Below are 16,804 nucleotides of genomic sequence, written 5' to 3' on the forward strand. Positions count from 1 at the left end.
AACAATATACTGCACAATATTTTGATTCCTTAAGTCTACATAGTCTTCTAAATTGAAATAATATTTTTTCTTTCGTACAAAGGTGAAGGCGCCTTCCATTAAAATATTCGTAAAAAAATTAATGAACATAATGCCCAATTATTATGCTTTATTCCCTATTTATAAAAATGCTCTGACTGATATATTTATTTCTTTAATCTTTACAGTCTCTAAATTGAAATTATCGTAAATAATTTTTTTCAAATTAAGGTGAAGGCGCTTTCCATTGAAATATTCATTGAAAATTCTTATTACAAGATTATGTCGCTAGATTGTTTTAATTCTATTTTATTCCTTCGTTACTAGCACTATTCTGAATAATATATAAGAGTTTCCAAGTTCATATTGTCTCTAAAGCGAAATTATCATCAACTTTCTTGCGTTATTAGGTGAAGACGCCTTCCATTGAAATATTCATTGAAAAACGAATAATCTTGCAAGATCATACTGTCATATTTGTTAATTTGCTTACTGTAATTATTCCTTTGAAGAAAGTTAAGTCAAAATGATTATAAATATATTTTTTGAATTTAATGTGGAGCTTCCTAAAAATCTAATTATTTTCTAAGGAGATATTGGTAGATTCTGTGAAGTTGACTCCCTTTCAATATTATCCTAAAGAAAATATATTCACTTCAATCCTATTTGACCTCTACAATACAATGATCATAATATTTTAGGGTAAGGTGCTGTCCATTGATTTATAACAACATACTATTCTGATTCTGTGGGAATGAACAGTTATATTTTTTTAAATTACACTTTGTTTCCTCATAGTAAACGTTGTTCTGAAGGATTTTCAAGGATATTTTCTCTAAATTAAAATTGTTATTAAGGATGATATTTGTATTGGAAGGTGGAGGCGCTTTCCATTGAAATATTAAATAAAAACCAATGGTTTTCTGCAAATAATAGATTTTATTTATTATAATCGATTATCTCTTTGTAAGTATTTTTGTGGAGGAAATTAAAATTATCATAAAGAATAATTTTTTGAGTCTTACCGGTGGAGGCGATTTTCATTAAAATATTCAATAAAAAACTAATTATTTTACAGAAATACAGCGTAAAATTCTGTTAATTAGACTTTATTCCTTTATTGTAGGTACCTTTCTGAAGAAAATGTAAATTTCTCTAATCAGGATGATTATAATTACTGTTTGTGTCTTAAGGCGAAAGTGCTTTCATTGGAATATTTATAAAAATTACGATTTTGCTGAAATAAATTACTAGATTTTGTTAATTATGTTTCTTTCCAAATAGGCCTAAGTATTGGCTTATACAGCAAAAGCTTGCTATCTAATGATAATTTAAATTTACGCCCTATCAGCCAATACATGTACATTTAGAGGTGGTTTAATATACTAATAAGAGTGGTTTCTCAAAGAAATTGTATATGACAGGTAGCTGCCAGGTAGGCTTTACTTAGTCTGCAGATTTGTTAAGTTTTTTAAGCACAGTTATTTGGTTCATCTCAAAATATTTCGGAATATAGTTCAGTTGCAAGAAGGCATTAAATATACATGATGACTAATTTTCTTTTGTAGTATTGAGTTTGTTAATTTCCATCGTAACTTCCACTGGAGAAACCAACTTTATATCTATTTTCGCCTGATATCAATTATTTATGAACTAAGTACCTGTACGATTTGCATTCTAATTTCGGACTAATTGAAATTTAATATGAATCGAGAATATTTACACGCTAAATACAGTCACCAGATACTATAGTCAACAATGTTCCACGCAATATTGACAATATTCACCGAATTCTTCTCTATTTTTCAGATGATAATTAGCGTTTTCAACTATGGATCGAAAACAGACGTGCCTATCACCCCGGAAACTACAGTGTCGGATATCATCGAGTGTTGTCGGGACCCTGGGGACGAGTTTTGCAGCCTGGTCTGTCCGGAAAATCAAAGTAAGTACCGGGAGAGACCCGTCTCGAAATAAAGAGACTCTGATATCTCACAAAAAAAAATTACCGCTATACGTCGGGCGGCTTAAGACTCTTATTTGTCAAGCTTGTTTTTTAGCTATCGGGATTTTATTGCTAACAGTTGTTCGATATCCGTTGACTCGATAAAAATTCAGACGGAATGAAATCGTCAGCAGACACGTAGACACGGTGGCTGATAAATTTTTCTCTTTCGTTTAATAGGGGAGCTTAAGATCGGCCAGGGTCGTATTGGAGCTCCGTGTAAATTTTAGGTTATTTTTTTGTAAATTTATTAACTAATTCTCACTAATTTTGGGTTAATAACAGGTCAATTGCAAAGTTCCCGGCCTGACACGTTTTTAGCTAGCCCTAACCCCCAAAAGATGCCTATATAAATTAGACAGCTGTCGGATCATTGTGAATTATAGCATTTTAACTGAAGCAACTTTTGTTATTGCGAAAAAAATGAATAAAAAGAATTTCGTGTGTTGATAAAATATTGCGTTTTGAAGGGAAAAATACAGTTGAAGCAAAAACTTGATGAGGCTTGACGCCGAGTTTCCGGACACTGTCCCAGGAAAATCAACCATCAAGGATTGGTATGCTAAGTTTAGACGTGGTGAAATGAGCACCGAAGACGGTGAACGCACTGAACGCCCAAAAGAGGTTGCTACCGACGAAAACATTAAAATAATCCACAAAATGATTTTGAATGACCGTAAATTGAAATTGAATGAAATAACAGACACGAATATCTGGGTATGAAAAAGCTCTGCAAAATGGGTGACGCACGAGCTCAGTTTTGACCAACAACAACGGCGAGTTGATGATTCGGAGCAGTGTTTGAAGATGATCAAGCGTAATTAACCTGAGTTTTTGCGTCGATATATGACAGTGGATGAAACATGGCTCCATCATTTCACTCCGAAGTCCAATAGACAGTCATACGAGTCGACTGCCCATGATGAACCCGCTCCAAAGTGTCTGAAAAGGCAATTGTCGCCTGGCAATGTTATGGCGTCTGTATTTTAGGATTCGCATGGAATAATTCTCATTGACTACCTTGAAAAAGGAAGGACCATCAACAGCGACTATTTCATAGCGTGATTGGACCGTTTGAAGGACGAAATTTGAAGAAAAACAAAGTGCTGCTTCACCAAGACAATACACCCTGTCACAAATCAGTGAAAACGATAGCAAAAATCCATGAATTGGGCTTCAAATTGCTTCCTCATCACTGTATTCTTCAGATCTGGCCCCCAGTGACTATTTCCTGTTCTCAGATCTCAAAACATTCTCGTTGGGAAGAAATTCTCGTCGAATGAAGAGGTGATCGCCGAAACTGAGGCCTATTTTGAACCAAAGGACAAATCGTACTACAAAAATAGTATCGAAAAGTTGGAGGGTCGCTATAATCAGTGTATCAACCTTGAAGGGAATTATGTTGAATAAAAAAACTAATTTTGCCAAAAAAATGTGTTTTACTATGGTCGGGGACTTTTCAGTTGACTTGTTAGATACGAATATGATAAAGAAAACAATTACTAGTTCTAGTTTTTGTTATCTATGATTAATAAACGTGCCATATGACGAAAGGCGTATCTGTATCTATACTTATAGAAAAACTACAATAAATATTGGTTTTGACGATATAGCAACATTCTAACTTTCGATGGTGATTTATCTAAGTGACCGTTTACTATGAACTCCAAAGTTGACAGCTGCAGTTACACGAAAATGGTCTTTACACTCTGCCAAAGTTCTTTTTGAAAGAACCCCGTACGTATTCATTATTATTTTACATTTTCCCTCACACTTCATTATCAGAAAAACGCGCGTGAAACCGATATAACCAAAAAAAAAAACAGGTAAACCCATCTCACGCCCACACACACGTTCTTTTTCATCATCTCGGACGATCCCTCGGATCGTGGCCGCGTCATATTTTTTTAAATTGATATCGAATCCGACTCTGTGGATCAATTCGTTCGATATTGGTAACCGAATGAGAGCCCGGACCGAGACGCGTAAAGAATATAAATTATCCCTTCCCGCACCGTTTCCCCCGCACTCCCGTAGCTGCATCCACAGGTCCTCCGCGAAGCTCGGCGCCACGTGTTGATAATATTATATTGTCGATGTTATTTAATTATTTTCTGGGATGATATCGGTCCTTTCCCGGGTGACCGTACCAGACGGCGGTGATTAGAGCGCGGTGGCGGGATATCGAGGAGGCTACCGGGCACGACAATGCGGAATTATTCGTGTTAATAATGGGGACGCTGGTCCCGGGGGATAATTGAGGCCGGTCCCTGGATGAGAGGATGGAGATTGAATGAAAAGTTTCTTTTGATTTGTTTTTAACGGTATTATATTTCTAATTTATTATAGAGCTTGGGGGAAAAGAAATTTCCTAATAAGTGGCAGATCTAGTATTTTTAATTCCATCAATTACAGGCCTATTTTGCTACCACCTGCAATATCAAAGCTATTTGAGAAACTGATATTTAAACGTGTTAAACATTTGGTAGCAATACCAGAATATCCAGTTTGGTTTTCGAAATCACCAATCGATCAAGTCCACAGTGTAACTGCGGCTATTGAAAGAGCGTTTGAGGAAAATAAATACTGCCCTGCAATATTCCCGGATGTCTCACAAGCTTTTGATTGGGTTTGGCATTTGGGATTAACCTGTACGCTGAGCATATTGTTACCGCGTAACTATTGTCAATTGCTGGAGTCATATTTATTCGGAAGAAAATTTAGAGTATCGCACAAAATGGCGTTATCGACATTTAAAAATATCTCGGCTGGAGTTCCACAAGGTAGCGTCTTAGGACCTCTCCTGTATCTGCTCTACATTGCTGACATTCCAACAACAAAAGAAACACTTCTTGGAACCTTTGCTGACGACACAATTATTATGGCAAAAGATATACATCCGCCTAGGGCAATAGAAAAAGTGCAAGTGGAGTCAACAAAATCTACAAATGGACGAAAGATTGGAAAATTCAACTTAATAGCTCCAAATCTGCCCACGTTAATTTTGCGTTGATGCGAAATAATAAAAACTTAATTATATCACTCAATGGATGCCCGATTCCTCAAGCAGAATCAGCTAAATACCTTGGAATCCATCTTGACGGTAGATTAAATTGGAAGCATCTCGTTAGACAAAAAGCAAAATACATTAGAACCAAAATATAACAACTATACTGGTTAGTCGGAAGATACTCTCAACTCTATAATACAATTATAAAGCCAATTTGGATCTATGGAGTGCAAATATGGGGTTGCACTGAAAATTCAAATCAACTAGTCATACAACGCTGTCAAAACAAGATTCTTCGATTGATTGCTAATGCCTATCGCTATGTAACCAATGAAGAACTGCACGATGACCTGGAAATCAAATGGATTTGCGAAGTTATCCAAGATTTCGCCTTGAAACACGAAAGAGGATTACTAAATCATACTAACGTGGAACCAATACAAGTGCTGGACAGCGTGCAGGATGTCAGGAGATTGAAGCGAGCAAAACCATACGAACTTATATACATTTATTGTAAACTATAGCTATAAGTTAATAACTAATAAATAATTATAATTATATAATTGAGGAATACATACTGATGTATTTTCTCGCATTCGTCTTGCTTGTTAATTAATCCAAGTACACAGGAACAGTAGTAATAAATTAATTGTAAATTGAGATAGTACTAAGCGTATCTAATAAAGATGTTATAAAAAAAATTCCGAGAGAATTATTCCAGACCATCAATTTGGCTTCCCTAATAAACACGGAACAACAGAACAAATACATAGATTAGTCAACAAAATTAATATAAAACCTAAATGATAAAAATTATTGTTCTGTTGCATTTCTCGATATATATTAGGCCTTCGACAAAGTGTGGCACACTGGACTGTAAGTTAAATTGAAAAAGCTTTTTGCCCCATATGCACTTTCAACTACTCAAATCATACTTCACAGACAGACATTTTATTATGAAACAGTATATCAGTATAACAGAAATCATATTGTAATACTTATTGCCTACGGACAGATTGTTGAAGTTCTAATATATTAATTAAAAAAAAGATTCAGCGGTCTGATCATAAAACTCTAAAACACATCTTTAGTTTCACTTCACACAAGTTTGACATCTTTGGTGATTCGGAAAATATTGAGAGAAGCTAGCTGGGAAGAGCTAATATTTTTATCATACAGACCGGACCTTACTTCATCTGACTACGCATTCTTAGGATCTCTGCAAAACTCCTTCAATGGTGTAAGTTGGCTTCAAAAAAATGGTGTAAAGAGACTTGTGAAAATAATTTGAATGAGTTTTTGCCTAGATCAGTTCCTTGTTGATTTAGAATTTCAATTTAGTTTTAAGTTCTAGACTGGCGAAATTGTAATTTTACCAGGAAAACTTATTCGTTGATTAGAATTCGAAGTTTATATTAAAAATTCTCTTTGAAAGACATGAAAGAAACAAGAAAAGAGAATTTCTCAAAATAATGAGAGAGAACCTTAAAATTATTTCACATTATACTTGATTTATACATTATATTGTAAATAAATAATATTCAAATCACAGTTTGTTATACGTGCTGTTTTTTTGAATTAGATATTTAAAAATATCTAAAAGTCCTGATCTCGTGTGATTTCGGATGAAAAATGTGTAGCACTTAAAAAAAAGTAAATGAGAACGTCCTGTCTTGGAAAGAAAATATATATGTAAATGACCCTTGTTAATAAACATAACATGGTGTTAGGGAAATAATGGAGCACAATAAGAAAAATGATCGGTCGCCAGGACACAAAGAAAAGCAATTTTTATACTAGGGTTATATATTACCTCGTTGTTGATATACATTTAGAAACTGTCATTTGATATTACATTAATATGTGTAGAAATAATATATTTTAAAAGAATTAGTTAAAATACAACATAAATTAAATACATAGTTATTTATAGCTTATAGTTAGAACATATATAATATTAATTATAATTAATAAACAAATACTATTTTTTGTATATAAGAGAACGGTTATCATAGTCTAGGAAATTAGGAAACATGTTAAACATTTATATATTAAAGATATAGATATTTGTATATAGCTTATAGGAAGAAAATATATAGGGCGAAGTTAAATTATTCAACAAATACTTCCTAATTTTTGAAAAATAAGAAAGTGCACATCATAGTTTATAAAATTAGGACAATTTTAAAATTTATCATAGACTGTTATATATAACTCAATAAATATTTTAAGTATTTTTTGTATATAGTTTAATGTTAGAAAATGTATAATGTCATGTAAACTTGTTAAATAAACATTTACTTTTTTGTATATCAAAGTTTTTGAGAAAAGGACAACTTTAACATTTACAGAATTTTTTTTGTGTTTTATATATAGATTATAGTTATATACATATATACATATATATACATACACATATATATATATATATATATATATATATATATATATATATATATCCCAGCGAATCTTGACAATCATTATACATTACATTACTTACATTACACCAATTTCTTTGGGTAAAGCGTATAATATACAAAAAAAACTACTAAGATTTATTTATATACCTCATATATCTCTGTACCTGGCTTGTAAGTAGAATTAGTGGGTTTATAAACTAAAACTATTGAAACTTTATTTGAAGCTGATTATGTTCTCAAATCAAAGGACTTGTGGTTTCCTTTACTCTAGCTATCGATGTTAGTGCTCAGTGTTTTTGGTAGAGTAATATATATATATATATATATATATATATATATATATATATATATAATATATATATATATATATATATATATATATATATATATATATATATATATATATATATATATATATATATATATATATATATATATATATATATATATATATATATATATATATATATATATATATATATATATATATATATATATATATATATATATATATATATATATATATATATATATATATATATATATATATATATATATATATATATATATATATATATATATATATATATATATATATATATATATATATATATATATATATATATATATATGGCAGCAAATATATATTATGAGGGTTATAAATACTGATTATAATAAACAATTTGACAAATACTTTATATAATTCCATGCAAATTATAATCTGTGTTTACTGGAATTTACTATAATATTAATTTTAATAAGCGAATTACATTTTGTATTCGTAACATCGAACTCGTAATATAAATGATATTAATAAATCATCTGTATCTGCATCAAAAAATAATTTGTCGTATAAAATATGTTTATTATAATATTGGGTGATATATTAAATATTTAGTTAATAATTTTGTAGTTGTTTGGATTTAATATAAATTATTTAGCGTAGGATATGCAACGATAATTATACAAAAATATACATATTCAAATCGGGTTATTTGGTTATTAATTAGAGAGTACAAATATTTCTATGCTACTAATAATATTTTATTGGAAGTATATAATGTCAAGTAAATTTGTTAAACCAATATTTACTTAATAAATAAAGTCATAGTATATAAAATGATGAGTGTTTTACAATTCATCTCACAGTTTTACAGATAACTCAATAAATATTGAAGAAGTTATTTCTATATAGCTTAGAGTTAGAACAGTTTGAAGTAAAATCGTTAAACATTTCGTTAATTTTTTAGAAAATAGGAAAGTGAATATCGTAATATAAATTCTTTTATATAAATAAATACATAATATAACGTTAATTAAAATTATTAAAGAAATATTGGCTTAATTTTTTTTTGATATAATAAAGTTATTATCATAGTTTAGGAAATTAGGATAAAATAAAAATGTCTTCAACGCCGCAATATATATATTTTTCGAAATATATAAAGTTTTATTTATATATAATTTATAGTAAGAAAATATATGGCATCAAGTAAAATTATTCAACAAATAATTCCTTAATTTTTTGAATAATAAAAAATGCATATCATAGTCTACAACATTAGGACAATGTTAAAATGTATCTAACACTTAACACATAACTCAGTAAATGTTTTGTAAGTTTTTATATAGCTTATAGTTAGAACATATATAATGTTAATTTTAATTAATAAACAAATACTGACTAATTTTTTTGTATATAAGACAGTGGTTATCATAGTCTAGGAAATTAGGACATGTTAAACATTTCATTAAAGCTGTAATGTATAACTCACTAAATATATAAAGTTTTATTTGTATATATGCTATAGGAAGAAAATATCTAGAGTGAAGTTAAATTATTCAACAAATATTTCCTTAATTTTTTATATAATCAAAAAATGTATATCCTAGTCTACAAAATTTGGAGAATATCATTAAAATGTATCTAACATTTATATGTAACTCTATACATATTTTGTAAGTTTTTATATAACTTATAGATAGAACATATATAATGTTAATTATAATTAATAAATAAATACTGAAAATTTTTTTTGTATATAAGAGAGCGGCTATCATAGTCTAGGAAATTAGGACATGCTAAACATGTATGTATTATAGATATAGATATTTGTATATAGCTTATAGGAAGAAAATATATAGAGCGAAGTTGAATTATTCAACAAATACTTCCTTAATTTTTGAAAAATAAGAAAGTGCATATCATAGTCTATAAAATTAGGACTATTATAAAATTTATCATACACTGTTATATATAACTCAATAAATATTTTAAGTATTTTTTGTATATAGCTTAATGTTAGAAAATGTATAATATTATGTAAACTTGTTAAACAAACATTTACTTTTTGTATATCATAGTTTTTGAAAAAAGGACAACTTTAACATTTACAGATTTTTTTTGTTTTGTATATAGACTATAGTTAATAGTTAAATTTTATTTTGTTATAACAATTTAGTAAGTGTATTTGGAGAAAATATTGCTGATTCTAACTATCCAAAGTTTTTTAACATGTGGTTCTTCGAATCTTCTATATTTGCTTGACATGTCTTATAAGGTTACTCATTTTTATTTTATAAAAAACCATTGACAACTAATTATTTAATATTTGGTTCTGCATCAGTTTACATCAAATAGACCTTTAGATCATAAAGACTTGTTAGAGACAATATTTGGTGTGAAGTTAACAAACAGACTGATCTTAATATCCTAGGGAAATTCTGTGCTTACTCTATTTATATTCATCTTATTTATAGCAATAAGTTACTCATATTATATCCTGGTGAGATTGTTCTTACTTAGCGACAAGAAATAGATAATTATTTGGCCTTGTAATGTTCATTAACAATTTTTATTACACTCATTATTAATTAAACATGCTAGTTTGGCTGGTCAAATGTTTAAATCGATGAAAGGACGTCATCGGATGACCTCGAACTAGTCTAATTTCAATAATAAATCAGCTGTAGGTTAGCACGCGACCTAACAATACATAAACTTGAATATTGTTTTTATTATTGATTATTATCTATTTAAATACTTCTATGTTTCATTTTTGGTGATACTAGAACGTTTAAAAAATTATCTTGTTATAATAATGAAGTTTAACGACCTGGGCTCTTAATTTTTAATCTACACCGTCCGCCTCGTCTGTGTAATACATTTATAACGCTGTATATACCGTTCGATAGTAACTGTCACGCCATATTGTACACCTATGGAAAAATACAGCGTAAGACAACTAACAAGGGCCGCCAGGAGCCATCGTAATTCATTCATTTCCAACGATCGAAACTGGAAGGGTTTGGAATGGAGTTTTTCCGTGGAGTGGGTTAGTTGCGATCGCTTGCCATTGATGGTGGTTGTTGTGTCCCATCTGTATGATAATTAATAAGACATTATAGTGTCTGGACTCTTTTCCTTCGCAAAATGATGATAGTGACTTCATCTGATACCAAAAATAGGAGGCAGAGTGATGAAAATTCATTCGCTAAATGTAAGTCTATGTGTGAAGTTATTTTAATATAGGCATACATATATTGTTTTTGTTTTTATTTTATATAATAACAACAATGAAATCTTCAATGACTATTTTATTAGTTTATAACATAGCTGATGTTTGTTTGACTGGGCGTAACATAAACAAAGTTTTACTCCTGGATTGGAAACTTGGAGTTGAAAGTTCTTTTGTTTTAAGTTCATTATATTTATAAATCGTATATAGAAAATGCTCTGAGAGAAGATGCTGATGGATAAGTAGATAATTGAAAGGTTCATGGTACGGTACAGCAATACGACGAATAGGACAGTAATGTTCGTCTTTCCATTTTAAATCACCAAATATATAACAACCGATTTCCTATACAATATTGTCTACGGCCTTCTTTATGGAATTCATGACGAGACTATATGGAATATCTTCTAGAGGCTTCTCTAGGTTCTTCAGTATAATTTTGATAATATTTCGAAATAGCTTATTGTAACTGTTTATTTCTAGCAGAACTTGTAAATCTCTTCGTTTTTTCTGGCCCTGACTAAATTTATTAATTTAATGTTCGTCACTGTTTTGAATTAATAAACGCCAATCTGTCAATTTTTTTTCAACTGTCTTCTCTGCCTTCTTTAAAAACTTTTCCTTAGGCTCTTATATTTTTTTTGTACAAGCCTTGTTCTGACAATAATAATCAGAATGAAAAAATTATCTAATTTGGTGTAGTGGTTATGAAGTTATGCGTATATATACTTTTGAGAGATTTCAATAGATAACTTAATTAACTAGATAAAAATTATGATAAAAATAATATATTTGGTACTGTTTTTGTAGTGTGGTGTACTGTATATGTCGAGTCTTTTGACATACTCGAGGTGTTTTTGCATCAAAACTAGATGTAACGCGATTATTTGTTTTGCTAGGATTAGCTGTAATAGTTTCCCTAAGTTTTAACAGCTCATAAAACAATATGCCTTTCTGTAAGATACTAAGTACATGGAATAACTTTTGAGGTTGTTGGTACTAGTGGAGTTTAGTTTCTATATAAATGGGTTTTTATGTTTGTTAAACGTATATCCATTCTCGGACTATTAAAATATATTTCTGTTTTACAATCGGTTACAAAATAGAATAGGTTTTATGAATGTTTAATTTTGCTATAATTTTTTATGTTAAATCACACTTTTTCTTCTTTTTGAATTACTTCTATAGGCATTTTTTTTGTTATATGAGAAGTGCTATTACAGTGGCAGTTTCTTTTTGATTTCTTAAGGGTTTATGTCGTTTTATTTACCTTATTATTTAATATATTCGTTTAGTGAAAGATAATCACATTATTATATTGCTGTAGTACGTGTTTTTCTTGAAAATATATTTTTTTGATACATTCTTTGTACATTATACCTCTTAGAGTTTTTAACCAATCGTTGTGAAGTTTTTGCACATATCTTCTTTATAAGATATGTGCAAATATATTCAAGGGTGCAATATATACTTCAAGGGATAATTGATGATTATACAAATTGGCTTATTGACTGTTGTTTTTATCAATTGTTTTTCGATCTCATGAAAGAAACTGAGCGACTTATTCCCTTGATAGGAGTAAATATTTTCTCGTGGTATTTTCACAGTTATTTCGTTGATGTGCGCGCGAAACGTAGTTTACTAGGCGAAATAAATGGATCATCGAGCTAACCCATACCAGAGCCGACGGAATCAATCACGCCGATTTAGGATGCCCAAAACCATATATCAAGCTTGCTGCGAGATTGATATAAAAGACGTTTCAGATGCTCGGGGCCAAATAGGCTTACGCCGACTTTACGGTGAATGGGGGGATGGATGCGATATATAAAGTATGCAATAAGATTGTATGGAAAGCCGAATTTGCGTGTACGTATCTGTCTTGTATCAATAGATATTGTTTTGTTATGGAATATATTGTTCGTATCTCACCGACGAGGATAAATAAATTGTAACAGATTTTTTATTTTACCGGATCAGTTTGTAATATAATTTATGATCAAAAACAACAGGTCAATTGAAAAGTCCCCCGCCTGACACATAGATGGCGCTACTAGAATTATATCCAAATGTTTTTTGTTAGCCTTAACCATCAAAAGATGCGTGTATAAATTTGACAGCCGTCAGATCATTAGTTTCTGAATTATAGCGTTTTGAGTGAAGCAACTTTTGTTATTGTTAAAGAAATATATAAAAAGGAATTTCGCGTGTTGATAAAATATTGCTTTTTGAAGGGAAAAAATACAGCTGAAGCAAAAACGTGACTCGATGCCGAGTTTCTGGACACTGCCCCAGGAAAATCAACCATCAAGGATTGGTATGCTAAGTTTAGACGTGGTGAAATGAGCACCGAAGGCGGTGAACGCAGTGGACGCCCAAAAGAGGTTGTTACCGACGAAAACATTTAAAAAAATCCACAAAATAATTTTGAATGAGGGTGGATTGAAATTGAGTGGAATAACAGACACTTTAGAAATATCAACTGAACGTGTACATCACATCATTTACGAATATTTGGGTATGAAAAAACTCTGTGCAAAGCGAGCTCACTGGACCAAAAACAACGATGAATGATCAACCGTAATTAACCCGAGTTTTTGCGTCGATATGTAACAATGAATGAAACATGGTTCCATCATTTCACTCCAAAGTCCAGTCGACAGTCATCCAAGTGGACTGTGCTGAATATCGATGAACAAAAAATGATATGCTGGAGGAAGCATCCCAAAACAAATGTTCGATACGCTCCTTCAAATAGCCTAAGTTTTCGTATCGAACTTTTTCCGTTTCTGGCCTACTTTTCCACGCAAAATTAACTTGATTCGAAGGCCCTAGGTTTTTATCGATATTTTACTACGCAACTAAAAGTTCGATAATCTCATTTACAACTATCGATACTTTTTCGAAACGGTGAAAAATGTCGATATATCTAGGATATAGCTGTGTTTTTGAACTTTCCAAGCCCATGTACCCCCTTAATAAATTCAAATCGATAAAAATAACGACACGAAGCCGTTATAATCGCATTATCTGTCATATTTCATTACTAAATCGTTTCCCAATCCGCGGAGGTAAACGTCCCCGACTCGGCCCATCGATCGTGGGCCACCTATCGAAAGGTAAGAAGGATAAAAAGTCGCGGCAATTTCTCACGGTATTACCGAAAACCGAAATCGATCGGGGCCTCTTTAAATTGCCGCCGTCGAGGTAATCGATACGTCGAAATTAACGAGGATCCTCGCGGAAAATTGCGCTTCCTCAAGACTGAAGGTAAACATGATTAATTGCGCGAGATTGAACCTGACCACAAAGCCTCGTATATGTTTTGTCAGTCGATAAAATCAATCATGAGGAATAGACTGTCCCTCCCCGAACACCATATATCAAGTTGGCCGGCGAAGATTGATAGTATTTACCATGGAGGCGCGTAGGTTGCTGAGTCCGTGTCGCTGTATCAACGTCTGACGATAGTTTTCTGTTCTAATTCCTATCAATTAATTTTCGAAATCATATTTTTTAAAATAATTTAGCATTGACAGTATGACCATCCATCGATTGGTCCATTTTTGGCATATGTAAATATTGTATAGAGCATGACGTGGTCGTTATTTATTGATGTCATAAAATTTAATGAAAGACAAATAGATGAAAGGAAAGAGCAGTGCAGTGTTACCTGAAGGGACATTTGTGTAGTCGATGGTGGCACGTCTGAACCGAATGATGGCCAATGACTGAAAGAAATGGTCCAAAGTACCCTTCCATGACATCCAAGGTCAACACCAACTTTAGAATACGATATGCAGAAGGTAATTCTTAGATTAGAGTATACGAACTCTCTATTTTTTTACCTGCAGTATGTATAATCATACATACTGTTGATCGAGTGATAAAAACAAATAATCTACTATATTGAGATTTTGTGATGCATTAACAAGTCCCTAACAATAATAATTAAATTCTTGTTTTATCCTTAGTGTAGTAAGACATATTGGTTTTAAAATATGGAAGAACAAATGTAAGTACGGAAATCAAATACAAAGACATCAAATAGAAGTATGCCATATGCCAAAATTTCACCCCGATATAGCCGCAGATTTCGAAACGATAACAAGAAGCAATGAAGAAAATTATTGTTTTTGTGGGGCATGAGATAAATAATTTACAATTGTACTGGAAGGTAATTATAACTTTTATACATATTTTGTTGTAATTAACCATCCATTTGTTTTAGGCTAGTAAATGTACAATACGTCAACCAAAAGCCAGATGGTCAATTCATTAATGGGGCTTGTTCATAAAAAATAGTTGCAAAGGTTGCAGTAATTTAACCATTTAATTTTATGGGTCAAGTCTTGCTAGTGGTTGTCGAGGAAAAGCTGAAGAAAGTTAAATTAGAATAATAAAAAAGTTAGATAGGATTTTGCAAGATACCAGAATATTGGAGGACGATATTTAGTACCAAAATATCAAATTTACTAATAAGAAATGACCTGAATCGAATAAAAAAACGTATAATATAAATCATTAATGACACATTAATGATCTAAGGACTACTACTCTGAAGGTAGGAGTTAAACAAATAAGGGAAAAATAATAAATTTTTTTATAAAAGATTGACTGGAGACTATTGCTTATTTTGCTAATTATTGATGAGTCCGTCATAGTAGAATGTAAATAAAAATATTAATTTTTTTATATATATTTGTAGAGGAATTTATAATAAATATATAATAATAGCCTGACTATCATGCTTTCATTCGTTTATATAATTCTTTGATTTATATTACTTTAAAGAGAATCATTTTTAAGGAACAATGCAATTTGACGTTATTTAAATGTCGAATAGTGTAAAAATATATACTATATAATACTCCAATAATGCTCTACTTTACTATAAAATTCTTCTTTTAGAAAGTAGTCACATTTACTTTCAATGTAATTCTGACATTATTCTATTTTTACACATGTCGGCTTTACATTCTGGGTAATATTTTTCGTAATATCACTTGATTATATATAATTTATTTGTTAGATAACGAACCAATATTGATTATAATTTATGTGGAAATCTTCCATGGAGGTCCATTGAATACTATGGATGATATTCTGGTACCTGTGCATTATCTCCCCTAATAGGCATTTTCCCAATATGATAAAGTAAATTAAAATTTACTTTTGGGAAATACATACCGATGTATTAATCCCGTACTCGCCTTGCTTGTATATTAATGCAAGTACAACAGAATAGTAGTAATAAACTAATTTGTAAATTAAGACTGTACTAAGCATATCTAATGTAAGATGTAACTGATAAGAAATGTTTACAAGCATATAAGACAATCAAACAAAAATTTCAAATTCTAAATAGTATAGGCATAATTGGAGACTAGAACTTTTTTCAAAATAAACAACAAAATTAATGAAAACTAAGGGGATATTCTAGTTTAGAAATTTGAAGAAATTTATGTTTTTTTTCCATTTTCATGTAGAAAAAGTAGTTTTGTGCTCTTAAAGGCATATTTTTAAAGGATCAATAACTCCAAGTTTTCAAGTTAGTTACGAATATGTTTAGATGCCGCGCCAATAAAATAGTTACGTCGTCGAAAATAGTTTAAAATTTGAACATTTCTCTTAAAATCATATTCTTAAAGAGTTAGCTTTAAAAATCTGAATTCTGATCAAATGTCTAGCAATATTTTAAGCATTCGATATGGTATACGCTAGGTAACTCAATAAAACTAAATAGAAAAACTGAGTTTTATGCCGAGAAATGTCAAAATCATCGAACTTAACAGTTGGATTAGGTCGTTTAACAATTGTTGACGTCGAATCT

The 16,804-nt window shown here is 30.7% G+C and overlaps 2 protein-coding genes across 5 annotated transcripts in view; one reads left to right on the forward strand and one right to left on the reverse strand.

Annotated features, from left to right (window-relative positions):
- Positions 1–16,804, forward strand: part of ASPP (Ankyrin-repeat, SH3-domain, and Proline-rich-region containing Protein) — a 454,315-nt gene that overhangs the window by 31,932 nt on the left and 405,579 nt on the right. The window contains exon 2 of one of the 2 annotated variants that reach the window (XM_076417461.1): positions 1,828–1,963. In XM_076417461.1, the coding sequence (XP_076273576.1) occupies positions 1,828–1,963 (136 nt within the window). Of the gene's footprint in view, positions 1–1,827; positions 1,964–10,821; positions 10,954–16,804 lie in introns of those variants that run through there. The other variant, XM_076417462.1, reaches the window with a different exon arrangement.
- The window catches only part of LOC143204729 (uncharacterized), an 83,902-nt gene that overhangs the window by 11,035 nt on the left and 56,063 nt on the right, over positions 1–16,804 (reverse strand). The window lies entirely within an intron of this gene.

This window comes from Rhynchophorus ferrugineus, unplaced genomic scaffold, assembly GCF_030347505.1.
Source record: "Rhynchophorus ferrugineus isolate W39M unplaced genomic scaffold, kcgeb_rfMv2 rfM11, whole genome shotgun sequence".
NCBI lineage: Eukaryota > Metazoa > Arthropoda > Insecta > Coleoptera > Curculionidae > Rhynchophorus > Rhynchophorus ferrugineus.